Source organism: Drosophila eugracilis, unplaced genomic scaffold, assembly GCF_018153835.1.
Source record: "Drosophila eugracilis isolate 14026-0451.02 unplaced genomic scaffold, ASM1815383v1 contig_1172, whole genome shotgun sequence".
Taxonomy (NCBI): domain Eukaryota; kingdom Metazoa; phylum Arthropoda; class Insecta; order Diptera; family Drosophilidae; genus Drosophila; species Drosophila eugracilis.
In genome coordinates, this window is record NW_024571954.1 from 211,864 (window position 1) to 235,411 (window position 23,548).

General features: G+C 40.4%; 7 protein-coding genes across 9 annotated transcripts; 3 read left to right on the plus strand and 4 right to left on the minus strand.

The window, feature by feature from the left end:
* Positions 1-37: 37 nt before the first annotated feature.
* LOC108106412 (proteasomal ubiquitin receptor ADRM1 homolog) lies at positions 38-2,140 on the minus strand. 2 transcript variants are annotated; one of them, XM_017213433.2, is made up of 4 exons: positions 2,018-2,140; positions 1,364-1,905; positions 865-1,064; positions 38-759 (listed from the first exon to the last, which is right to left on the minus strand). In XM_017213433.2, exons 2-4 carry the CDS (start codon positions 1,882-1,884, stop codon positions 314-316), a joined length of 1,167 nt encoding a protein of 388 aa, XP_017068922.1. In that variant the 5' UTR covers positions 1,885-1,905; positions 2,018-2,140; the 3' UTR covers positions 38-313. The 2 variants fall into 2 exon arrangements, with proteins under 2 accessions (XP_017068922.1, XP_017068921.1); XM_017213432.2 differs by having other exon boundaries at positions 38-1,064.
* A 478-nt stretch (positions 2,141-2,618) lies between these two features.
* Positions 2,619-9,761, plus strand: LOC108106413 (cathepsin L). Its single transcript, XM_017213434.2, has 4 exons — positions 2,619-2,816; positions 3,873-3,992; positions 8,529-8,743; positions 8,806-9,761. The coding sequence occupies exons 2-4, from the start codon at positions 3,891-3,893 to the stop codon at positions 9,515-9,517; spliced, it is 1,029 nt and encodes a 342-aa protein (XP_017068923.1). The 5' UTR covers positions 2,619-2,816; positions 3,873-3,890; the 3' UTR covers positions 9,518-9,761.
* LOC108106417 lies at positions 5,119-7,041 on the plus strand. Its single transcript, XM_017213440.2, has one exon. The coding sequence runs from the start codon at positions 6,493-6,495 to the stop codon at positions 6,751-6,753; it is 261 nt and encodes an 86-aa protein (XP_017068929.1). The 5' UTR covers positions 5,119-6,492; the 3' UTR covers positions 6,754-7,041.
* A 462-nt stretch (positions 9,762-10,223) lies between the features above and the next one.
* On the plus strand, positions 10,224-11,811 carry LOC108106579 (probable phenylalanine--tRNA ligase, mitochondrial). The gene is made up of 2 exons (XM_017213759.2): positions 10,224-11,513; positions 11,577-11,811. Exons 1-2 carry the CDS (start codon positions 10,320-10,322, stop codon positions 11,742-11,744), a joined length of 1,362 nt encoding a protein of 453 aa, XP_017069248.1. The 5' UTR covers positions 10,224-10,319; the 3' UTR covers positions 11,745-11,811.
* On the minus strand, positions 11,792-13,552 carry LOC108106580 (sulfotransferase 1C4). Its single transcript, XM_017213760.1, has 5 exons — positions 12,990-13,552; positions 12,702-12,936; positions 12,445-12,649; positions 12,252-12,378; positions 11,792-12,202 (listed from the first exon to the last, which is right to left on the minus strand). The coding sequence occupies exons 1-5, from the start codon at positions 13,135-13,137 to the stop codon at positions 11,814-11,816; spliced, it is 1,104 nt and encodes a 367-aa protein (XP_017069249.1). The 5' UTR covers positions 13,138-13,552; the 3' UTR covers positions 11,792-11,813.
* Positions 13,553-13,661: 109 nt separating this feature from the next.
* LOC108106581 lies at positions 13,662-14,999 on the minus strand. Its single transcript, XM_017213762.1, has one exon. The coding sequence runs from the start codon at positions 14,699-14,701 to the stop codon at positions 13,745-13,747; it is 957 nt and encodes a 318-aa protein (XP_017069251.1). The 5' UTR covers positions 14,702-14,999; the 3' UTR covers positions 13,662-13,744.
* A 186-nt stretch (positions 15,000-15,185) lies between these two features.
* Positions 15,186-23,403, minus strand: LOC108106578. Of its 2 annotated transcripts, XM_017213758.2 has the most exons (10): positions 23,216-23,403; positions 22,439-22,681; positions 22,188-22,363; positions 20,018-20,213; positions 19,751-19,955; positions 17,705-19,575; positions 17,537-17,642; positions 17,140-17,416; positions 16,815-17,058; positions 15,186-16,592 (listed from the first exon to the last, which is right to left on the minus strand). In XM_017213758.2, exons 2-10 carry the CDS (start codon positions 22,617-22,619, stop codon positions 15,856-15,858), a joined length of 3,993 nt encoding a protein of 1,330 aa, XP_017069247.1. In that variant the 5' UTR covers positions 22,620-22,681; positions 23,216-23,403; the 3' UTR covers positions 15,186-15,855. The 2 variants fall into 2 exon arrangements, with proteins under 2 accessions (XP_017069247.1, XP_017069246.1); XM_017213757.2 differs by lacking the exon at positions 23,216-23,403 and having other exon boundaries at positions 22,439-23,088.
* Between the last annotated feature and the right edge of the window lie 145 nt (positions 23,404-23,548).

The following is a 23,548-nucleotide window of genomic DNA, read 5'->3' on the forward strand; positions in this document are numbered from 1 at the left end:
TTTTGAACTTTAATCCAGCTAAAAAAAAAATAAAGAATGAGTATGAACTGAATTTATTTTCATTACAATAACTGAAAACAGCAGTTAGCCAAAAATCAAAATTCAACTTTCCAGAATGTTTTTTTTTGTTATTTTATAAAGAGAAATTCATCATAAAAATATTTAATTTAAATTCTGTAAAATCATTTAACTTCAGGTTAATGCATATTTAACTCCCTTTTTAATTTATTCAGAACCGAAAGTGTTAAAAAACATGAAAATATTTATATGCTTTTTAACTCATGTAACTTTTTAATCGTGGCGCAAGATAAAGCTATTTCTGTGTTTCCTCCTGCTTCTCAGCAGCGGGATCAGTGTTTTCATCCCGGGCTACTGAAGTGGGGGTCTCGGCATCGCCCTTTTTCTCGCTGGCAGACGTTTCCATGGTTGCACCGGCAGGAAGGCTCTTTTCTAGGGCACGCACAAAGTCCTCCAGATTGCCGGAGTAGGCAGCGGCCACCGCTTCGTTAGACAGTTCAAATTGCTTCACCACTGGTCCCAATTGAGCAGACTGCAGGGCATTTGAGAAATGGGCAAGGGCCTGCTGGAATTGCGGGGAGGTGATGTGATCCTTGATCTGCTGCTTTCGATCCTCATCCGCATTCTCCGATTCGGGCAGGTGCACGATCAACGATTTAACTCGTTCCGGATCGGCGATGAGCTGATTGATGGCCTCGGAGCCAGAGAGAGCCGTCGATAGGTCAATATTCAGGGATCGTCCTGCGCCATGTTCGGGGGAGAGATTGGATAAGTAGGCTTGGAATGGATTGGCATAGGCTCCGGTCGATTCTGACGCCGTTGTGGTCGATGAGGTTGAGTTCTTACCGGAGGCATCCGCATCAACGGAGGAGCCGGCGCTGCCGGCAGTCTCGCCGCCCTGCGAGTTCACATTGCTGCTGCTGCGGCTGCTGCCCGATTTGGATGGAGCGCTCGGAGTACGAGGCACACTGACGTTTTCAGGCGTCTGCAAGGCCGAGGCACCACCTCCTGATGCGGAGGTGTTGCGCGACGATGGCGTACGGGAGCTGTAACAAATGAGAGTAGGCTTCATGTAGTAAGAACCTAAGAAAACGGTAGCTTGATCTATGCATACATTTATATATATTTTGTCCATAAGAAATTTTTCTGTTTTCAGGATTTTAAAGTCATAAACTAGAATCTAGTTACTAGATCTGAAAGATCACATATACTAGCTATTTCGAGAGATCATTTTAGGTACTCGATTAGATAGAAGCTACATATATACATATACTTCTAAATATTGAGATACTTCCCAATCAACTACTTCAAAATAGCTATCGGCTTTAAAGCCTGTTTTACTCACTTCATTTGGCCCAGCAGAGAGCTAAGGCCGCCCATCTGTCCGACGCCTCCAAAGAGCTGCATCAGCTGCTGCTGCGACATGTTATTGAGCATGTACTGGAGGTCGCCATCATTGCTGCCGCCGCCACCACGCTGGTGGGCAGACGGGGGGTTGTTCATAAGCTCGTTGATGCGACGGCAGTGCTCGTCGTCCTTGTCCGTTTTCGGCTCCTGCATCCAAAAGAACATGCGGCGAGTCGAGGACTTGAACTTTAACACATAGACACGTCCCGTCTTGCACTGATCCACGCGCTTGTACTCAAAGTCATCGGGAAAGACAATGAGGTCGTCTTCAACCTTGCCAGAGGTGCGATCCTTCCAGCAGAAGTGCATCAGCCCGTCGTCACTTTGGGTCATGTATACCAGGCCCTTGCGCGAGTCCGGATGTACCATCTTGCCAACCATGTTCATGCGGCCGGCGCGGAACTCCACCAGGTTGCTGCTGTTGCTGGAACTGCCCAGTCCACTTTGTCTTCCGAACATGATGCGGGCGCTTCTTGAGAGCTGGCGGAGATTGAGGAAAGAAGGTGTTATAATAGCGATGTTCTTGGGCCAATCTCACAGTTTTTTTTCACTGGTCTGCTTTGGGGTTATCAGTCGGCGCTGGAGAACTTACGGGATATATAATGCGTTGAATTTGAAGGGTTTATCAAATATTCAATGATTCGCCTACTGCGAATGACGAGCAATTTTTGTCTTCTTCTTAAGCAACCAGTGTTACCCCACTATTCCGATATTCTATCACTTTGCAGCACTGTTGGAATTTGTAAAGGTAGTCAGGATATTCCGTATAAGTTAAAATTGCTAAATTGTTAAATTTGATAAATGCTTATAATGTTATATCTATAGATTATACGTTCTACTTTGGTTCCATATCGGTGCCACCAGTAAGGCAATACATTATATCTACATAAAAATTTAATTTAAGTTTCAAAATACAACATGCGGCAGCCAATAATTTTTTTTTTGGTTATTTGTTTCAAAGAGTTTACCAATTTTTAAATAAACGCCCATTTACGCAATCTGGTATTATATTTATTTGTCTTAGGAATTTCAGAATTTTATAAGACAAGGAAACAAGTAGCTTTAATTCGCTTCAGCTATAAATTTAAACATATTCGGCTATTTTAAAGCCAAGAATTCATCACTGCTATCGATATAATGCCTTCTCAACGTACTTACCAGTATTTCCAGAACTCTCTAGTTGGTCATACTGCAAAAAATTTCTTTCGAACAACAATTTCTGTGGTTTTTCATTGGACAACGAAAAGTCATCGAGATCAGAGCTTCAATTGCGACTTAACAAATAAAATTGGTTGACTTGCACTTTGTGGTAATTTCAGCCTATAAACAATTGCAACAACAGTGGTAAAATCAGTGAATTTTCTACATTTTCTGCTACGCAGTTCCAAGTGGTAAGTGAAAAAAAGATGCCTTGTTTAGTTAACTTTGCGCCTTGAATGCAAATATACCTGCCCTGCATTAATGTCGATGAAATATTTATATTGTAAATAGCGGTTAGACTTGTTGAATTTAATTGCGTCATGCCTTTGTCTCAACTTATTTACACTTTAATTGCACTCCATAATCAACAATCGGCATCAGCCTTTTCGTCTATTCTCCCGCACTCTCTATATTTTCCCCATATTCTGTTGCTCTTCTTTGTTTAGATTTTACTGCTTTCCGCTTTGTGCTGACCCATTTTTTAGTCTTTGTTGACTCTCTATCTAACCTGATACTATAAAAGATCCCCTCTTAGATGAATCACCTTGAATTTTGAAACCAGTTTTCGCCCTCGAACTTGGCACAAATTGCAGGGACACCATAAATACTTGTAAATAACAATTTTTATCAAATGCCTCTCACGTTTCTCAAAATGGGCGCAAAAACAGTTAAATACAAATAAACCAAAAAAAAAAATAAAACAAATCAGACAAAAATGGCAGACTTTTTGAAAAGCAATACGAAGCTATAGTAAAGTGGAATGGCCGATAAGATAACGTACTTTGCGTCTTCGAAAACAACAAACTAAACAATATCACAAAGCAAACGCCGATATATGCACGCCCCGCAATTTTGCTAAACCCTTATAAAACATCCAATAATCTCTACAAAACAATGCCAGATGGCCCAATTCAACGCTGAAAATCAAAAACAATTCTGATAAAATCTAACTTGAAAATTAATTTTATTTTTTTTAACGAATTCTGCTATTTATATTTAAAGCTTATTTTGTATTTCCTTTTATCATCAGAAATAAAATACAAAAGCAAAATGGCGGTTTGCTTTTCCAAAATTTCCCTTTAAATCTCTTGCCAGTTTAGATCTTTTTATTAGTTTATTAAATATTGACCCCTTTATTCTAACAGCTATTCTACTATAATTATCATTTAATTTTCCATAAAAGCTGTCAGTCTTCACGTGACTAAGAGTTCGATTAGATGGCTTACTAATTGTCTGATTTTTTACAGATTCTTAAACTCTTCAAAATGCGCACAGCTGTGTTGCTGCTGCCACTTGTGGCCCTGCTGGCGGTGGCCCAGGCCGTTTCCTTTGCCGATGTGATCATGGAGGAATGGCATACATTCAAGGTGAGTTTTCCTCCGATTATCAATGGATTACATTCGATTTGTCATCCCAGGAAATCGGAGAGCAACAAGTGTTCTCCGGTAACAAGGGCCTGCACGGCGATGATTAATGCATTTTACGTATTTTTGGGGCCTTTGTCTTGCGCAGACTTTTGTTTGCATAGTTGGACTATGGAACTAAATGGGCATTCTTCCCGTTTGTGTGACGATTCCTCTCGTGTGAGTCACCACCCACTGGTGACTTAAATGTGAATGCACTGCCCGAGCGGCTGCATCAAAGAAGAGTCCAGATAAGTTCATAAGTCTAGGCGGCTGTTCAGTCACATGTTGCTGCTGGTGGCTCACATGACCAGTGTCCGGGCTTAGCCCATCCGTAAACATCGGATGAATGGACGGAGGGGGGCGAACAATCAAGTCGTTGCCCACTTTTGCTACGCGGCGGGTCACTCGCGACTGATAAGCCGTGCAAGACTCGAACTGGTCCACTGATAATCCGCACATTTGTAACATTTTTTTTTGCAAGCAATTGTTTCCTAATCGTCATTGTGGCTCACTTTGGTTTTTGACCCCGTCTGCATTGCATATTTTATATTGCATGTACTAATAGTTCAATTGATTAGGCAAATCATCCTTTGTCTTGCAGCCTTCACTTGTCACTTTGTCATATTATTAGTGTCGTCTATCTCTTATCGGCTAGAGTGAAAGGTCGTATAGTCATTTTTTTCGTTATTTTGCTGAATAGTTGTTTTCTATTGTGCCGTGTCAAGCACCATTAACCGCAAATGGGGGCGTACAAATAATAATTAGCTTTACAGATCACATGTGATAAAAAGTGAATATATGTGTGTAGAAATATTTGTTTAATAGCTTTGGATATTTTTCCTTCAATGGTTTATCCATTCTTTGGAAATGTAATTTCAAGCGCAACCCGCATTTGTGATAAGTTAACTTTATGGGGAAATTTCATTTTACTTATTATCATTATTTTCAAAATGAAATCCCATTTAATTGTATGATAATAAATTTCATTAGTCACTTGGTGTATATTACTTTTCTTAATATGACTAAATTTGTTGATGTCAAAAAAATAAAATATTAGGAAATTTTTTTAAAAATGATTATAATATGTGACAAACTCAGTAGCTGAGAAACTTTTAAGAAATATTTGACTTCATATTACAAGTTTTGGTACTTAAATAATTTGATTATTGCAAACATAATGTTAGTATCAAGAAATCAAATTCATCGCGTTTTTTTTTACCGATAGTCTATTTTATTAGAATTAATATTTCATAAACGTAATAAAACTGTGTACTATTTTCACTTCGCTTCTAGATTTCCTAACATTAATTTCAAATGAAATGAATTTAGTAAACCCGTTCGTTACTTTTTAAATTTGTGACCGTTAAATACCATGTAAAATACTAACCAGTTAGATGTTGGTCACACTGACAAAAACAGTGCTGCCCATGCCTTGCTTATCAAAGTTAGAGGCGGGCAATTCAAAATTTGATTTCTAACCGACTGAGCTCTTAAATACTATATAAAATAATCAGAAAAACATAAACCGTAATCTGTGTTCAGTCCAAAGTGCTGCAAAACGCATTTACAAATGCACAGCTGCAAAAGTGGCACTGATAAGGCACTAAAAATCCACATATTAATGCGTTTCAGTTTCTGATAATAAGCAAATATTTATAACAAAGTCAGGGCGACGGGGGGTCGCGAGCGTTTTGAATATGACGCGTGACCGATCATCGCTGCTTATCAAATTGGCATTTCCGAGAGCCGAAAGCTTTCTAGCCCGAAATCTGAGCGACAAGTGCACAAACAAATAGCCTGCCGTAAACAAACACGGGGGAAAAATTTGGCTGACTTGCAAATACATTGATGTTTTCTCTTTCTTTATTAATTTTCTACATATATGTATCTATATAATTCCGAACCGGTTGGCAGAAAACATATTTGAATACCTCGCCTGAAATCCTTATAAATCATGCGATTCGAAAAACCGGTTCGTTTTTAAACGGTCCACACAATGCGCGCGCTGCAAAAAAAAGAAAAGAAGGAAAAAAATAAGAAACAAGAAATATATAGAGTAAACGCTGGTTCCTCCAAATAGTTTGACTACGTAGGTTGGCGGACTCTCATTCTGTGATACGAAGTGTAGAGTGTGTGAACTCGGCTCTTTTTCACCCGAATCTCTGTGTGTGTGCGTGTGAGCGGCCCACCACCAAAAGCGGGCTGTGTGTTGTATTTTTGTTATTTCCCTACCGACGCTCCAAGCAAACGGAACGCTCGAACAGAAGCGGAGAGAATCATATAGAAATTTGAGAGAAAAGAAATAAAAGGAGCCAAATACTCAGCCCCCTCGGAGCCGTACGAAAAAAGCACGCGCGTCATCGTAAAAACGTGCTACTAAATCGAAGGAAACCAAAGTAATTGCCACCGAAATTATTACATAAAACAAAGAACGAAGGATTTGACCAACCATCTAATTACCATGACCGATGTCAGTGCAAATAGTCTGGATGTTTCGGTAGATGTGGTCTGGCCATCGATTATTGTCCTGGCCATGCTGGTGATAAACGGCTTCGTCTTTGCCTACATCATGCGAAAGCGGCGGGAGTGCAAGAATCAGGAGGAGGAGCTACAACAACAACCTGTTTCACACAGAACTTATGCGGCCACCAGTCAAGTGGCCACTAGTTCACCCACGGATCAGGAGGATGATAGCTGTGCCATCGAAATGGAACGACTTTAGGATTATGATTATTAATCGCCATCAATCGCAGTAGTAACTATAGCTTTGAGATACTCATCCATTATCGTCCAAGCTCTCAACTGCAACGAAGTTTCCTAAGCTAAAAAGAATTATATCTCTTGCTAATTAAAGAGAGATTGAGATATACAAAACGTATACGTCGAGTGCCTGGATTGCACGTGCATTTAATTACGGTTTTTAAGTTGTTAACTCTATATATTTCGCAATTCATTTTCTACAAAAGTATATAAATAAAAATGTGTGAATTTTATCATGCCATATCGAGAATCGAAGCTGTTTGAAAGGAAAATCAATAGGTCAGTGTGCTAAAGGCGGCTTTTCGCCTCACATCCACCAAGTGGAAATAACGGGCGAGGTTATTTTTTGGATGCATGTCTTGAATTTGAATCAATTATGTCAATTATACGAGTCAGCCGTGGTCTGGGGCCTGTGCACCCCATCCGGTCCATTTGGGGCGACAATTGTTGCTCTTCTGGTTGGTCCGCTTTGATGTCCAAAATAATTACATATGCATGATTCTCACATGACAGCGCCACTCTGATTATTCAGTTCATTGTGCCAAGTACACTAGAATATAGCCGATCTTTGTGTGAGTTGAGATTAGCCATTCAAAAACCACTAAAAAAGCGATAAAGTTATGGATAAATTTTATGAATAATTTTCCATTTCCGTGGGCGCGCATTTTGTTTACTCATTTTATTTAAAAACATGGCAATTAGTTTTTTTCAACGTTTTAAATAAGCAATTAAAGCTGTTAACACATTCATTAGAAAATTTTTTATGTATTCTAAATTTAGTTCTTGCAAAGAAATATTTTACATTTTAATAATAAACATTTCAAAGAAATGTTTCTTAAAATTTTAGTTTACTTGTAACTATTTTGCTGTAAAAGTATATTTTTAATGATATATATTTAAGCAAAATTTTCAATTTAAAAGTTTCATTTCAAATACCAAAATTTATGAATTTCTGTAAAGTAAAATTATTTATATTTTTCTTAGTTATATATACAAAAAGTTCTTTCTTATAAATATTGTTGTCTCAATAACATGACTTTTTCCATTGAGTGGAAAATTATATATTTTAGCAGAAGTTCAAAGATATATTGACTCTAAATCAAAACCCACCCCTCGGAAATTATTTACCGAATGTAATGGATAGCAGCCAAGTCGAATTCTTGCTTCGTTATTCCCATTTCTCTTTATAGCTATCATTTGTTTAGTGTTCGTGCTATTTCCGTGCTGTGTAAATATGCGGGTCGGGGGACAAACAACCCCGAACCGAAGAGAGGTGGTCTCTAATCCGGGGGACCAATGCATGCTGGCTAGTTTTCCTCTTACCTGCAGTGACGTTCTTTGTTTACTACCTGGGATATATTAACACTATTTCGAAGTTACTGTCGTTGGGCAGTCGTTAAACAACTATTTTATGGCCATATTAGATTTATAGACTTTGCTACTGCGGCTGAACCTAAAGAGCGATTCGCTCGTGCCAGGTTTTGACGGGAATTGTGATAAGGTTATCGTGAGATTAAGAAATTTTGCCTCCGTGATCGTAAATCCAATTTACGTAAAATATTTTTATTTTCTAAAAGATCTCTTCGAACACCAAAATTATGTCTGAAACTTGAGCACCTCTTTTTTTTTGGTTCTATCTAATCTTAGAACAAGCACATGAAAGTTAATTGATAAGGTTTCTTACCTGCTTTTGATAAGAGTGCACTATCTTAAAGAGAATATTTCTTTTATATGCAGTTGGAGCACCGCAAGAACTACCAAGATAATACCGAGGAACGCTTCCGCCTCAAGATCTTCAATGAGAACAAGCACAAGATTGCCAAGCACAACCAGCGTTTTGCCGAGGGAAAGGTCAGCTTCAAACTGGCGGTTAACAAGTACGCCGATTTGCTGCACCATGAATTCCGTGAGCTGATGAATGGCTTCAACTATACCATGCACAAGGAATTGCGGTAAGTTAGGAGTGAAATATAGTCCCATCGACAACTACTCACTATTTGTAAATTCTTTACAGTGCTACCGATGAGAGCTTCAAGGGCGTTACTTTCATCTCGCCAGCTCATGTGACCCTGCCCAAATCTGTGGACTGGCGTGAAAAGGGCGCTGTTACCGCTGTTAAGGATCAAGGACATTGCGGCAGCTGCTGGGCCTTCTCCAGCACTGGTGCCTTGGAGGGTCAGCATTACCGCAAATCGGGTGTCCTTGTATCGCTTTCCGAGCAGAATCTTGTTGATTGCTCAACCAAATATGGCAACAACGGATGCAATGGTGGTCTAATGGACAACGCTTTCCGTTACATCAAGGATAACGGAGGCGTTGACACTGAGAAGTCGTATCCTTATGAGGCCATCGATGATTCCTGCCACTTTAACAAGGGAACTATCGGAGCCACCGATCGTGGATTCGTCGATGTGCCCCAGGGTGATGAGAAGAAGCTTGCTGAGGCTGTAGCCACTGTTGGACCCGTCGCCGTGGCCATTGATGCTTCTCACGAATCCTTCCAGTTCTACTCGGAGGGTGTCTACAACGAGCCCCAATGTGACTCCCAGAACTTGGACCATGGTGTTCTTGCTGTTGGTTTCGGCACCGATGAGACTGGCACAGATTACTGGCTGGTGAAGAACTCGTGGGGAACCACCTGGGGCGACAAGGGCTTCATCAAGATGCTGCGCAACAAGGATAACCAGTGCGGTATTGCCAGCGCTTCCAGCTATCCCCTGGTCTAATCCAGAACTGATGTAATTTAGCCACAGCCTTCATATGATATGATATACAAACAAAACGAAAAACATACCAACGCAAGCATCTCAAAAGAAACTTTATTAATTTAGCCCAACCTCATACCTTTAATGATATAATTTCGTATTGGGTCCATTTGAATTCATGTATCTCTGCCATCATGTATGATATAGGTGAACAACTTATCTGTTGATGTTTGTAGAAAAATAAATAAAAATTATATAATTTTAATCAGGTCTTTAAAGTTGGAATTGTAAATGTGAAAGTTACACCCGTTTCACAGAGTTAGGAATTTTAGCGTAGCAGCACGAGTTTGAACGATCAAGTTATTATATCTATTCAAAGGTAGTTTTTGTATTTTTGGTAATAGGGAAGAATAATGTAGTAAATAGAATCGAATCCTATAACTAAGTTCAAGAAGAAATTTCGAATTTCAGAGATTTTAACTTTGAACTCGGCTTTCGTAAAGCGCAAATTTATTATTTAAAAAACATAAATATTTTTTAATTATTATTATTATTAAAAAAAAAAGAGTTTTCAAAATTTAATGAATCCAGCTTACATTTGCAATTAGTATATGAATATTAAAAAGTTTAAATTTGTAAGCTAGTGTAATCGATAATTCCACGAGTCAAAGTTTTCCGTTAATTATCGATAAACAGCAAGAACAGAAGTTTTTTACAAACTGGCAAATTGAGTTGCTGCTCTGGTCACACTTAGAAATTGGGCAATAACTTTTAACATAAGATGCACTATTTTTTTGAAATCTATCAATAAAGTGCCTACAAGATGCTGTTGACCCTTCGAGTGCAAGGAACACGTCAATTGGTAAAGTCCGCCAGATGCCTGACCAGCAGCGCAGCGCCGGAGAAGTCACCATCTGTCCAATCGCAGCTGGAGGTCAATGGGAGCACGTACGCCACCGATGGATGGACGAATGTTACGCCCAAAATTCTCTCCTACCTGGGGGCTAACAAGCATCTGCAGACGGACCACCCATTGTCCATTATTCGGCAGCGGATAGTCAATTACTTTTATGGAGCCTATCGCAACCAAAGGGGCAATCCGTTGTTTTCTGTATATGACAAACTTAATCCTGTGGTCACTGTACAGCAGAACTTTGATAATCTGCTCATACCCGCTGACCATGTGAGTCGCCAAAAGTCCGACTGCTACTACATCAATCAGCAGCATCTGTTGCGCGCCCATACCACCGCCCATCAGGTGGAATTGATCTCGGGCGGATTGGACAATTTTCTGGTGGTGGGCGAAGTTTATAGACGGGACGAGATCGACAGCACCCATTACCCGGTATTCCATCAAGCAGACGCTGTGCGGCTAGTTACCAAAGACAAACTCTTCGAGCGCAATCCCGGACTGGAACTGTTCGAGGAGACGTGGTCCGGTTCGCTGGCCGATCCTAAGCTTATCCTGCCGTCCTCCAAGTTTATGGACCAAACGAAACAGCCCTGTCACACGCTAGAAGCCGTCAAGTTGATGGAGCACGAAATGAAGCACGTGCTAGTAGGCTTGACAAAGGAACTCTTTGGACCGCGCATTAAGTATCGATGGGTGGACACATATTTTCCCTTTACTCAGCCCTCCTGGGAGCTGGAGATCTACTTTAAGGACAACTGGTTGGAAGTCCTGGGCTGTGGCATCATGCGGCACGAGATTCTGCAAAGATCCGGAGTTCATCAGTCGATTGGCTATGCCTTTGGAGTCGGTCTGGAGCGCCTAGCGATGGTGCTGTTTGATATACCAGATATCAGGCTCTTCTGGTCGAACGACAGTGGTTTCCTATCACAGTTCAGCGAAAAGGATCTGCACAATCTACCTAAGTACAAACCAATCTCCCACTATCCGCAGTGCACGAACGACATGTCCTTTTGGTTGCCCGAGGATGTGGAAGTGGACGCCGGCTTCTCGCCCAACGACTTTTATGATCTGGTTCGTTCTGTGGCCGGTGATATGGTGGAGCAGGTGAGTCGTAGTTTGTCCTAAATTTTCTTAATTTGCTAAATGTTTGGTATACTTAAATTACAGATCAGTCTGGTGGACAAGTTCAAACATCCGAAAACGGGTAAATCGAGTGTGTGCTTTCGCATCGTTTACCGCCACATGGAACGCACCTTAACCCAGGCGGAGGTAAACGAAATCCACAAGCAGATCGCAAGTGCCAGTGTCGATAGTTTCAATGTGCAAATACGTTAGTCATAGTCTAGTTCCGTTTCAATTTAAACCAAAAAACACCAGTAAAGTTAGCCAACAAAGTCAGGTATTTTATATGGTCTTAAAGCATTTCACATTTTGTTCCACCCAGTCGTTGGCGCTCTTCAATACCTTGGGATTCTCAGCAAATTCCTTTTGCGGTTGAAATTCAGTTTTGGCACCACTGCGCACGAATCCTGCTTCTCCTTTGTTAAGGATCCCGATGGAGGCCATTTCATGCATATTTACAGATTTGTTATCCCGAAAACTTTTGATGCTGAGATGTTCCAGTAGCTTTTCCAAGTCCTCAGGCTTTGGCGGACATTCTAGGAAGTTTCCTATGGTATTAATCGTGCAAGGCAGATCCGCCAACATGTCTTCGTAGCGCAGAAAGAGTACATGTGGCAAATCGGCATGCTGGCGAGCCTCCTTAACATGACTATAATAAGGCAGCCAGGGATCTGCAATATATGTTATAGAAAATGGTACATATTGCCAATAAGCACTCACTTAATCCTTCTTGAAAGTAACGCCAGTATCGCTCGAAATCCCCTACGTAGCCCTGAGTGCGGAAGAGCCTGTTTAAGTGGTAATAGGAAACCGCCACATCTTTGGGATCGCGGACAACATAGATTACCTGAAGAAAATAGCTAGTCAGTAATGTTTTATATTCTTAAAATAATGTTATGCTAGAACCACTTACCTTGCACTTATTTTCCATTACACTGGGTGGAATCAGAGAAAAAGGAAAATGGGTTTTGATAAAACGGCGTTGGGAACGGGGCAACTCTCTGAGCGTCTCGTATCCCGGCCGAGAAATCTTCTCAATGAAATCCAGGGCTTCAGATGAATCTCTGTTCTCCTCCTGCAGTTGCTCCTTGATCTTGGGATGCACGAACAATGGAAATCTTATAAAAAGAAGTAGATAAGATAAGATCATAAAACTCGCCAAGGACTCACTCCAAAAATGGAAAGCGTTCGGTAAGTGGACGCTGTTGAGCCTGCTCAAAATCCAACCCATTGGCCACTAGCCAAATGAGCTCTTGCGTCCAAGTGGTACCTGATCTGGGCACTGTTGCTATCCAAATATCATCTGGTCTTGCCTCGAAGTTGTAATACTTTTCGGCCTCTTCCTTGTACTTGTGTGGAAAGAAATATCCCTCCGATCCTACCTGAACGAAGCCAGTCCGCTCACCTGTACAGGAAAAGCATGAGGAATGGACTTATCAAGAATAACTATTAACATACCATGAAAGAAGTCTAAGAGTTCAGCATTGGTTGACTCCTCCACATCGCGAATTTCGTGGGGAAACTTTAGAGGCGACTTCTCCATTGCTCGCGCGATCAGTTGCCAGCGTTGACTGAGGAACCGCCCGTTGGGAAAGCGTTTTGACATTACTTTCGGGCCTGAGTGAAAGTTCCAGCAGCTGGCCGGCCTGGCCTGGTTAAGCACTTTGCTGCTGCTTGGCTAAGCGCAATTTAAATAAGTTTGGTTAGTTGTTGTGTATCTTTTATGAACCTGCTAAACAATCATGATGACGCTGAAGTTTTCCAAAAAGGTGTGTCCCAAGTGCCTTAATTACACCAGACAGATTTCAGTAGAACATTAAAGAAGGTTGTTTATTTTGGAAACTCGTTTTTATTAAAGATTTGTTCTACATGCTTAAAGTCCGCAAAACGACCTTAATCTGAACCCCACATAAATTATATAACTTTTGATCAACCGAAGGCTTTTGTTATCCAATTTAAAAGCTTGAAAACCGCAGATTATAATCAGGGCTTCTGTATATATATATCATATATCGGCCATATCGGCTTAGCTAGTGATCCTGATTAAACAAATATATATTTTAAAGGCGTGACATTTTCCCCTTCATTTCCCTAGCCTTTTACTCTGCTTATAAGGAGTATAATCAGGTATACTGTGTACTTCATTAAAACTTTACTAGTACAAACACAAATAATTTAAACTATTATTAGCAAGGAATTTGATCCATTTTGGGTTAATCTTTCATGTCCACATTGTCGAATAGGCTTAGCAGCTCCTTTTCCTTTCGTTTGATGCGCTCTTGAATGTTGGCCACAGACTCAGTTTTGGGCACCGAAGACTGAACTCGGCTAAAGAAATCGTCCATGGACTTGAACACGTTCTGGTATTGGTTATCATAGGTGGAGTAATGGATCGTCGGTGGCTTCTTGGGCGTACGCTTGGTCACCGCATTCCGCAAGGAGAACTCCTTTAGCTCGTCAAGATGTAGTTCCTCTTGTTGCTCGTGGTCAGCAAACCTGCGCGCCGACTGCCGCTGCACTTTTGCTTTGAGTTCGCGCCGGTCTCGATCGATCTGCTCCATCAGTTGCACTGAGGGACGTATCATCTTCACATCACCGAGGACTAGTTTATGATCAAGGATCTCCGCTTCGTTAGTCTGAATGCCAGTCTCCATTAGTTCTAGTGGTTTGGGTTCCTTAGCCTCTGCGTCATCTTGCATAGCTTCGTAGTCCAACAAGAGACTTGGTTCATCGGGCACTTGAGGTTTAGTCTTGCGTATTTTGGACGTTTCGCTGTCGCCCACTGGCTTACTTGGCCACAGGCGGGCCCGTGCCGCCTGCTTGGCTGCTTCGCTCATAACTCGCTTCTTGGGTTGCTTCCTGATTTCAGTTGAAGACGGAGGTCCCAGCAATCTGGCCTTCTCGAGAGCCGATTGTTCAAACTGCTGCTTGGCCGTCTGCTTGTTGCTGCTGGCTCTCAAGGATGAAGCTATAGTTGGCTGAACCAACCGAGATGGTGGACCCAGACGACGACCGGGCTGCTTCCAAGCCGCATCGGTTCCTCCATCGCCCGCTCCGCCGTGAACAACTTTACGTGTTCCCGCCGTTTGCGTCGATAGAGGTGCCGCTAACTTGGTGCGAACTGTAATACCAGAGTTACTTCGACCACTAGCTCCGCCGGATGATTGCATTTTCCAAGAGGGTTATTGGTTATCTTAGAGGCAACTTAATCTCAGAATCTCAAATAGTTCGATCCACTGTAATTTTTAGTTAGTTTAACTGCTTGTAAGCGATAACGAAAAATGTATGTTCCAAACAATGGAGTTGTTAACTTATGACACTGGGATCGATTTGATGGCCTACTTGGATAACATAACATAACATAACATTTAATTTATGATTTGTTCAACGAACATTTTTAGTTATCGTAAATAAACTAACCACTTCCTTTTAAAGCATAAGTTTATAGTTTATAAGCAAATGAATTTTCGACCTTTATGGCTGAAATTTTACCAAAACTAAGTTTTTGTATATAATACAAAGACTATTTAATACTAATCATTCCGTAAAATGGTCTCCAGACTCATAAGCATAGCTGATCGTTGACAATCCTCCAAAACCCATCATAAAAATATTTTTCAAATCTTTAAAGAAAATCAAGAACACATTTACAGATATTTTAGAATATTTATTGAAATTAAATGTCTTTTGACGTAAGCATTGTTTTTGAAATTAAATTTCCATTACATGGATTACAACAAATATTTCAAGACTGACGCTTATACTAAGAAATTATAATGAATTTGCACACATATAGAATACATACAGAAGACGTAATACATTTTTATTTTCGTGGAGAAAGTATATTATTCTATACTGATTTCCCCAATTTGTAAATTTTATATTTTAAAACGCCCAAAGTTTCAACTTAAGACTGAATCGCGCACAAAATTTGTGGTTTAAACTAAGGATTTTGGAATCCATAGCATAAATCTAAAATCTAGTGCTGTTGCAACCGAAAAGTGTTCACTTTGAGAGCTCCATGTCTTTTTTTTTCTCATATCAATTACATTCGCAAGTGAAGCGACTCAGCGGAAAAAGCAGAGCAAAAGTTTTGGCCAACTTTCGGGTTCAAGTTAAACCATTCTTTTGGCCTTGCTTTTCCAGTGGGTGCACATTAGGTGCGAATCTATTTGGTAGGTTGGTTTTGCTACTTGGCGCATGGATGATCGCAGATCGCACAAATGCCAATAGCAAAGTCAAAAAGAGGATCACACGGCCACTTGTTATGTCAAGCAACCGCACCGACCTCATATATGAAAAGTAGCTTCCGCTGAAGCTACAATTATGAAATGATACAACTAAACTTCTTTGGTGGGGGCGTTGGGGGAGGACGTCCAAAACTGTGACCGTTCCAACTTCCGTGAGGCTCTCGAAAGGGCTGCTGACGGTGTTGTTCGTTGAAGACAGATTGACGACGATAATCCTCGGCTCTGGAACGCATATCCTCGTATCTTAGATGGCCACTAGGAATGTGACGATAAGTCGTAGAGCTAGTTGTTGATGGCGAGCTCTTTGGCGGCGACAATGGTGTTCCTCTCGGCACTTCAATGCCATATGGAACTCCATTTATATAGCGTTGCTCATGATTAAATGGCGGTATCGAAAGGGGTTCTGGGATCTTTGTTTCCGGTCGTTGGAAAGATGAATTAACGGAAGATACAGTAGGTTTGATAACCGGACGTTTGTAAGACGAAGGCATTTGGGGTTCCGGCTTTCGAGTTACTGCTGGAACTGGTTGTGGTGGAACAACAGATTGTGAAGCATTCATATTGGTCGTTTGAACTGGAATTGATGATTCTTTGGTGGACTGCTTAGTTTCGAAATTAAAGTCCTTGAGTTGGTCCTCTATTGATCGAACTGCTTCGGAATTGTATTCCACATTACAAGGAACCTTCGGCAAGTCCTCAAATAGTTTCTCCACCTCCGATTTCTGTGGCTTGCACTGAATTCCCACTTTAAGAAGTTCGTCCTTACTATAAAATAGCTTCACGGCTTGAGCTGGATTCTTTGCATTGGATGCTGATTTGGGAAAAAGATTTCAGTTAGAGTATTCGGGATAATATAAGGCATAACAGTGTGTCAGAGAAACAAGCAATCGATGAATTAAGAACTTTGACCATTTCTTTTCGATTTATTATGCAATATAAGCAGATTCATCGAAAATGCATTGTATTCATATGGAACTTCTCTGCTCACGATTCATGTTTCTCTGGCAACAATGGAAATTATAGGGATTATTACTTCGCTTTAGGGGGTGTGAAAGGCTAAATGCAGCCGCCTCCGCACCTGTTCCTCCATGGACGTTCTTTTTACCGTTCTGCTTATTCGGATTATCATCCTCAGGATGGTATGGCACACCAACCAGCGTTTTGTGATCACGGCAAATCTCGATTATATTCCGGAAATCATCGTTTTGACTAAGAGTTCGCGGATTTCCAATCAGAATAAGCAATGAAATGGGACGCGAAAGCAGGACATTCAGACGCTACATTTTGATGAAATATATTATTTTTAAAAGATTCCCCAAATATTTGTAGTGTTTCCCATGTTGCTTATATACACTTACTCGTTCACTAGTCAAAAAACCAAGCTTGGGAGTAAAAGAGCGTACGAACGACACAATGATCACCTGCTTCTCCTTTCCCTGGAAAAGCTCTACAGATCCACAATCTATCTGCGACCAGTTGCGCATGTTAAGCTGTTCCTGGATTCGTTGATATTGGTTCTTGTACGGCGATATAATCCCAATGTCCGTCTGCTGCAACTTTTCACCATTGAGACCGAAGTACATAAGGTCCTTAACGTAGTCCATGACAGCGTCGATTTCCTTATTGTTACACAGGCTGTTGAATAAAAAACAATTATTAATCTAAGTAGAATAACCTAAAAGTAACAAAATAGAATGAAACTTTTCTTTAAGGAGAAAGCTCCAGCATAAAAGATATACCCATTGATCCACTCACCTTATAGAGTTTTTGGTGTTCATTACAGTGCCAAAGACTGAATGAAACATAATGGGAAACTCAGCATTGGGCAGATGAAACCAGTTTTGAAAACGGCAAACATTTTCTAATATACAAAAAATATATATAGTATAACTTGGATATCAATTAGTTAAAACAGCAACATACCCATTGGTGCCTGGGCCCGAAGTTTTCCATCATAGTACAAATCGCTGTACAGCGAAACAATTTTCGGATGGGAGCGAAAGTTGCGGATAAGACGCGTCTGTACGGTTGTATTGTAACTGCCGTCGTCGGCCACTTGGTAGCATTTCCTCTGCAACAATCTCTCAAACAACGACAATCCCAGACCCCAATCATTGGCCCTCTGCGACTGGAGTACAGGTCCCAGCTGCTTATGATCTCCGGACAAAATCAGATTCGACGTTGGCGATATGGTGCAGGTGATGCCCATTAAAGCCTCCGCCTCCGTGGAAGCGGCCGCCTCGTCAACAAAAACATGCGAAAACACATCTCCTTTGGCAAATCCTCCGGTTGACAACTTACCCGCCAAACTGAGAGTACAGACAACGATCCGATACTGGTGCACTGCCTGAACGGCAGGATAAAAGTGCAGAGCGTACATATTGGAGTACTCCAGAAGCAGATCGTCGATATTGTCAATGCGCCGATCGCAACTGGCGGAAAAGATGCGAGTGAGCGGTCGGGGTTGACACCCCGGAGCCTTGGCGATAGCCCGTAAAAGCCGAAGAGCCACTTCATCGCAGGCTGTATTTGAACCAGCCAGCACCAGGATGTGCGTTTCAGGACGACGTACATACAATTGGTAAATGGCTTCGCAAATAGTCGCGGTTTTGCCCGTACCTGGTGGTCCAAAAATAATAAACGGAGCCGGTAACTTATGAGTCAACGCAATCTCCTTCACTGCTTGCAATTGCTCTGGATTACTGGATATGCGCCTATTGTTCAGCTCCAGTGATCCTTGAGCAATTGGCTGGTGAGGTATATCACCGGGAAAGAGCATCCGCTGGACATCGGTGGCCCTGGTAAGAGATAGCTGCTGAAGTGCCCGGTATTGGTAACGCATTACTGCCCGCAAAGGTCGGAAGATCAGTGTGTATGTTGTGTTGTCCTGTAACTGGCGTTCACACGTAATGTTCACTCGCTGCGTCGAAACACCAAGAATGCGAGCAAAGTAGACTCTCGGTGTCTTATCCAGCGTTCCAAACTTTTCGTCCACCTTGTGAGCCCATTGCACAATGGAATCGAAATCCTTAAGTGCCAGTTCCAGCACTTGGTTATTGTTCTCCAAAAGTTGGCGTACTCCCGAAGGCGGGTTGCCTTTTTCGTTTATAATCAGGACATCGTCCCCGGGGGAGAGGACATCCTCTACGTTCATATTGTTGGTAACGGTTCGCATCTTTACCGAAAGTTCACGTCCAAACTGGTGTAGTTCCATTTTGGTTTGCTTGAGTGCCAGATAATGCTGCAGGCGTTCGATATCCTCCACCTGGAGCAATGTACGCAGAGCCCCGCTAAAATTCTCCTGGGTTATCTCCCTACCCATCTCACAATAGTTGCGATAGTGCTTGTCGAAGTCCGCTAACCTCACCTGAGCATCCTCGTGCTTCAGAGCACTTGCCACCTGCGTTGGTGGATTTGCTGGCGGAAGACCGTGGCTCTTGAAGGTCTCCTTGCTGGACAGCCGATACGGATTAATGTTGAAGCTAGCCTTCGGTAGTGCCTCTGTTCGCATGAAGTGGTGTTGCTCCACATATCGTTGTCCCTGGCTGGTAAGCCCAATCACAATGGGCTGCTCCCGAAGAATCATAAAGACATGTGAGTCCACAAAGAAGACAAGTTCGCCGCTGTCCGGCACCTTCAGAGGCATTCGTGCATTATACACGTAGTAGAACTGCCGCGACTGAACTATGATGAACTTGTCCACCACCAAATCCTTGCGACCAGTCTTCAAAGTGAATCCGAAGTAGTGGCTGTCCACGCAAGTCTGATAAGAGAGGATCACCAGGGGCGAGGCACTGTAAAGACAATATTTATATTATGTAAAATTAAAGTTGCAATCAGTTTTATAACTAAATATAGACCTATCAGAGTGGGGTTCATTGAGATTATTAGGTGCATTTAGTATATTTTTTTGTTTGTTAATTTATCAATTATACAGTTAGTAAAAAACTTAAGGTTAACGAAACTTACAATTTCTGCATCTTATTGAGAGACTGAAAATCGAACTCATCCCCATGGTACTCCACATGCTCTTCATACTTTTCAATTGAATCGAAGTTCACCTGGCAGATATAGCAACCTAGAGAGTTAAGCTCGAAATCCTTTTCCAATTTTTGCACCTGCGTCTTTTGGTACATTAATGGCATAGCCTTGGCATTCGTATCAAGTTGATATTCTGCCAACAAAAATGTTAAGCTATTAAGAAAGTTGGATAAATTGTGTAAAAAATATATGTACCTTCAGTTATAGGTTGGTTGCCCTCCTCAGGAACACCGGGAACAATAGGCGTAACATCCTTTAGACGATGCTGTTCATCGATCAAATTGAACTTCTCCTTGCGAAACTCCATCAAGGAGAAGCTCTTGATCCGATAGCTATTGCCTCCCCTTGGAGTGTTGATCAAAAAGTTGGTCCTTTGCAGCAGAGCTCCAATCTGATGGGTTTTGAAGAAAAATGAAACGTTGCATTAAAGTGCAATTGTTATTGTTTACATTCAACAAACAATCGGTTATGTATCAACTGATTTCTTGAGATATCTGTTGGTCAATAATCTGCACTGTCGTAATTGGAGTCTACAATGGTCTTAGGGCATTAAATAGGAAAAAAAAAAAAACAAAAAATCGGTGAATCACACGATTCCGTCGTTATAATTTCACCATACTGCTAAAGAGTTACAATATGCATGGCAGATTTTACGTTTGGTTTCGTGTTTCCCAATATCATTTTAACGGATCTACATAGCCAGGGTGAAATGGGAAATTCTACAGGGAAAATCTGTTTTTATTGGGAATATCCCAGTACTATTTAAAATTCACCTACCCAGCACGAAAAAAAGAAAGGTATACAACCCACCACATTAACTTTGTTAAATATAAGCATGAGTATTTTACGTTTTATAAATGCAGTTAGAAGGGCCTCTGCTTTCTCGACAACAATAGTTTGCCGCATAAATAAAGAAATCTGATTCTGGCACGTATGCATTTTTTGTACTTAAATTTATTTGTTTGTAAAATGAAGCATGCTAATTGACCGAAAATCAACTTGAGTTTTACGTTTGACAATTATGACAATATTTCTATTAGTTTTTTTTTGTAAACTCCCTCGTCCAGTTTTACAAGCAATAAAATACAATGCAGATCGTATTTCGTAGATATTAGAATTGGTTTATATTCCTGAAATTTAATTGTCAACTACAACGGGCTGTTAAGCCTGACTAAGCTTTTGTTTTGAAATTAATAATGGGTTCTAACAGTCTTAAGAACTAAACATATGTATTTTTGTTACGTAAGAACCAGTTCTGCAGTTCACTTAAAAAAATTAACAAATGTTGAAATGAAGAAACTTTGTATATTAAGATAGGTAAGCCCTAAATCACTATCAGCATTTTAAAGAAGGAAATGAAAAAATTTGAATTCACAAGAAAATCTTCGTTTAATAACAACTTTGGATCGCCTTGTTCTTGATTTTTATAAGTGTACCACTACAAAAGGCGAACGATACTTTTATTGTGCTGCAATCAGTGCCCACCTGGGACTCCCCTCAACAAATATTAGCTGTATAATCACTTGACTTCCGAGTATAATCACATTATATCGCTATCGACAAACATTCCCGGATCCTTCTAGACGTGAAAACATATTAATTTGGTATACAATGTACATGTATGCAAGAAAAAATGGCTTATTAAGGTTTGTCCAATTTAAGCTAATTTATAGAAAGGTTATGGGATATCCCCGATTTTGGTCCCTTGGGAGAATAATCCGATGGGGCAAACCCCCCAACTAAGTGAGTCATTTGCTTGAGCGAGTTATTAGACGTCTAGCGAGCTAATCATTTAGACACACCGGCGATCAAATGTGAATGTGTTTGTGTTTTGTGAGCTGTGTTGATAATACAAAACAAAAAAACAAATGTTTGGACTGACAGAAAACAAAGGAAATCGATGCAAAATACACTCTTATCGCGGGTGGGCCAGTAAATTGGCAATGGGTGTTGGCGTTCTAGGTTCACTGACAAAATTTAAGAAATGTTTATATTTCTCTTAGAGCACAGTTAACAATGTGTTAAAAAAAAACAAATTAATTACACTTACGCTTTAAATTGAATTTTAAATGAAATTTTCAATATCAAAAATATTTAATTTCAAAAAAAAAAATTGTCTGTTTTTAAAATCAGTGGTATTAAAATAGTTTTTAGAGCATGAACTCGTTTTTAACGAAAGTTCACGATTTACAAAAAATGTATTAAATCAATATGTTAACTTTAAATGTATAGTCTATACTTTATATATAAAATTATAAATTCAAATATAATCTCTGCGACAAAAGTTTATGCAAGAGTGTTTACTGTTGATCTGGACAAAGGAAATACAAGACTTGATAATGTATTATCATGTTTTAATACTCACATTCCAGGCTCCCTGAATGCTGAGCTTTAGGCGAACTTCGCCGCTGTTAGGCAGGCCCTTCAAATAGCCTTCGAACATCTGGCGCAGCTTAACCTTATCCACATACCACTCGGTCTGAGCACTGATCACCTGACACAGAGCCATTTCCAGCAGAAAGTTCCCGATGAACTCGCGCTCTGTTGCCGGTTAAATCGTATGGATTGGATTTGGAATTGTTATATTGGGTCTATATATGTATGTTTATAGCTTACCCCATGGCACTGGAGGTTTACGTGGTATTCCATTTGCAAAGGCAGCAGCTCCGGGTGCTTTTATGCCATTATTGACTGGCGGCGTCGATGGCGGTGTTAACATATCAGGTGGAGTACCGGTACCATTGTTTTTACTTATTTTGCCGGCCGCGTTCTTTTTTTGATTTTTATTTTTTGTCATTTTTGCTAAATCTTTCTCTTTCTCTTTGTATTTTTGTTTTGTTTTTGCTTTTTTCGAATGCACTAACAGGTACAATAGATATTTTTTAGCGAAAGAAGTTTTTATGGTTCTTTAAAGTACGATCCCAATTAAAAGTTAGTTATTCAATGCGAACACAAAGCTCTTACACAGACACACATAAACACAAATAGATTTCTATATAGTATTATTTTACTATTGTACTACAGCTGACCGAAGCGATCGAAGTTCACGACGCGGCGTTCAGTAAACGAATATCGCGAATGATGCACCAGCGTCATTTATATAGTAGAGCAGAGGCTTACGATAAAGGGGTGCATGAGAGAAGTACTGAGAGTATGCATAATAAAGTAATAATATTGCAATGTTGCTTAAGCCACTTAACGAAATAAATTCAAAGTAGTTTTTAATAAAAAATAAACACTTCTTCATAATTTAAATCAATTTTACCGACGACTCTGTGTATGCCTGCTCGTGCATACATATGTAGCTGAGAGTCTTTCAAAATAACGGGGCTTAGTTCACCAGAACTGGAACTAAGGAAACACTGGGAATGAAATACTCGCCACCATACTTACATATCACTGCGAATTTTGTTAGTTATTTTTTTCCCCTGGCGCCTCTTAATTATGACTAACTTTTAATTGTTAATTGTTTTGTTTCCAATAAATGTGCTTGTGTATTTTTTCATTTGAATTTGAGCGTCTAATACTTTTTAAAAAATGAAATTAAACAAACACATCACTTTGACTTGAAATTCGTGGGAAGTCCCGAACTTAAAAATTGGATTGCTGGACTATTGTGGCTATCGGTACGTTCGATTGTTGCATATCAACAATTGGTATTTTACAAATAAGTATTTCAAATACTAGATACCAACATCAATAAGGGGTGATCCTTAACATACAATT

Bases quoted from the DNA above. Each gene is read 5' to 3' on its own strand.
- LOC108106412 (XM_017213432.2), bottom strand. From the start codon at position 1,884: ATGTTCGGAAGACAAAGTGGACTGGGCAGTTCCAGCAACAGCAGCAAC. The intron at 1,065-1,363 runs GTGAGTAAAACA...CATTTGTTACAG, and splicing joins TCTCTGCTGGGCCAAATGAA to CTCCCGTACGCCATCGTCGC.
- LOC108106413 (XM_017213434.2), top strand. From the start codon at position 3,891: ATGCGCACAGCTGTGTTGCTGCTGCCACTTGTGGCCCTGCTGGCGGTG. The intron at 3,993-8,528 runs GTGAGTTTTCCT...TTTTATATGCAG, and splicing joins AGGAATGGCATACATTCAAG to TTGGAGCACCGCAAGAACTA. The intron at 8,744-8,805 runs GTAAGTTAGGAG...AATTCTTTACAG, and splicing joins ACCATGCACAAGGAATTGCG to TGCTACCGATGAGAGCTTCA.
- LOC108106417 (XM_017213440.2), top strand. From the start codon at position 6,493: ATGACCGATGTCAGTGCAAATAGTCTGGATGTTTCGGTAGATGTGGTC.
- LOC108106579 (XM_017213759.2), top strand. From the start codon at position 10,320: ATGCTGTTGACCCTTCGAGTGCAAGGAACACGTCAATTGGTAAAGTCC. The intron at 11,514-11,576 runs GTGAGTCGTAGT...CTTAAATTACAG, and splicing joins CCGGTGATATGGTGGAGCAG to ATCAGTCTGGTGGACAAGTT.
- LOC108106580 (XM_017213760.1), bottom strand. From the start codon at position 13,137: ATGTCAAAACGCTTTCCCAACGGGCGGTTCCTCAGTCAACGCTGGCAA. The intron at 12,937-12,989 runs GTATGTTAATAG...TTTCCTGTACAG, and splicing joins ACTCTTAGACTTCTTTCATG to GTGAGCGGACTGGCTTCGTT. The intron at 12,379-12,444 runs GTAAGTGGTTCT...TATTTTCTTCAG, and splicing joins TAATGGAAAATAAGTGCAAG to GTAATCTATGTTGTCCGCGA.
- LOC108106581 (XM_017213762.1), bottom strand. From the start codon at position 14,701: ATGCAATCATCCGGCGGAGCTAGTGGTCGAAGTAACTCTGGTATTACA.
- LOC108106578 (XM_017213758.2), bottom strand. From the start codon at position 22,619: ATGACAAAAAATAAAAATCAAAAAAAGAACGCGGCCGGCAAAATAAGT. The intron at 22,364-22,438 runs GTAAGCTATAAA...AACCGGCAACAG, and splicing joins TAAACCTCCAGTGCCATGGG to AGCGCGAGTTCATCGGGAAC. The intron at 17,417-17,536 runs GTGAGTGGATCA...TTTATTCAACAG, and splicing joins AACACCAAAAACTCTATAAG to CCTGTGTAACAATAAGGAAA.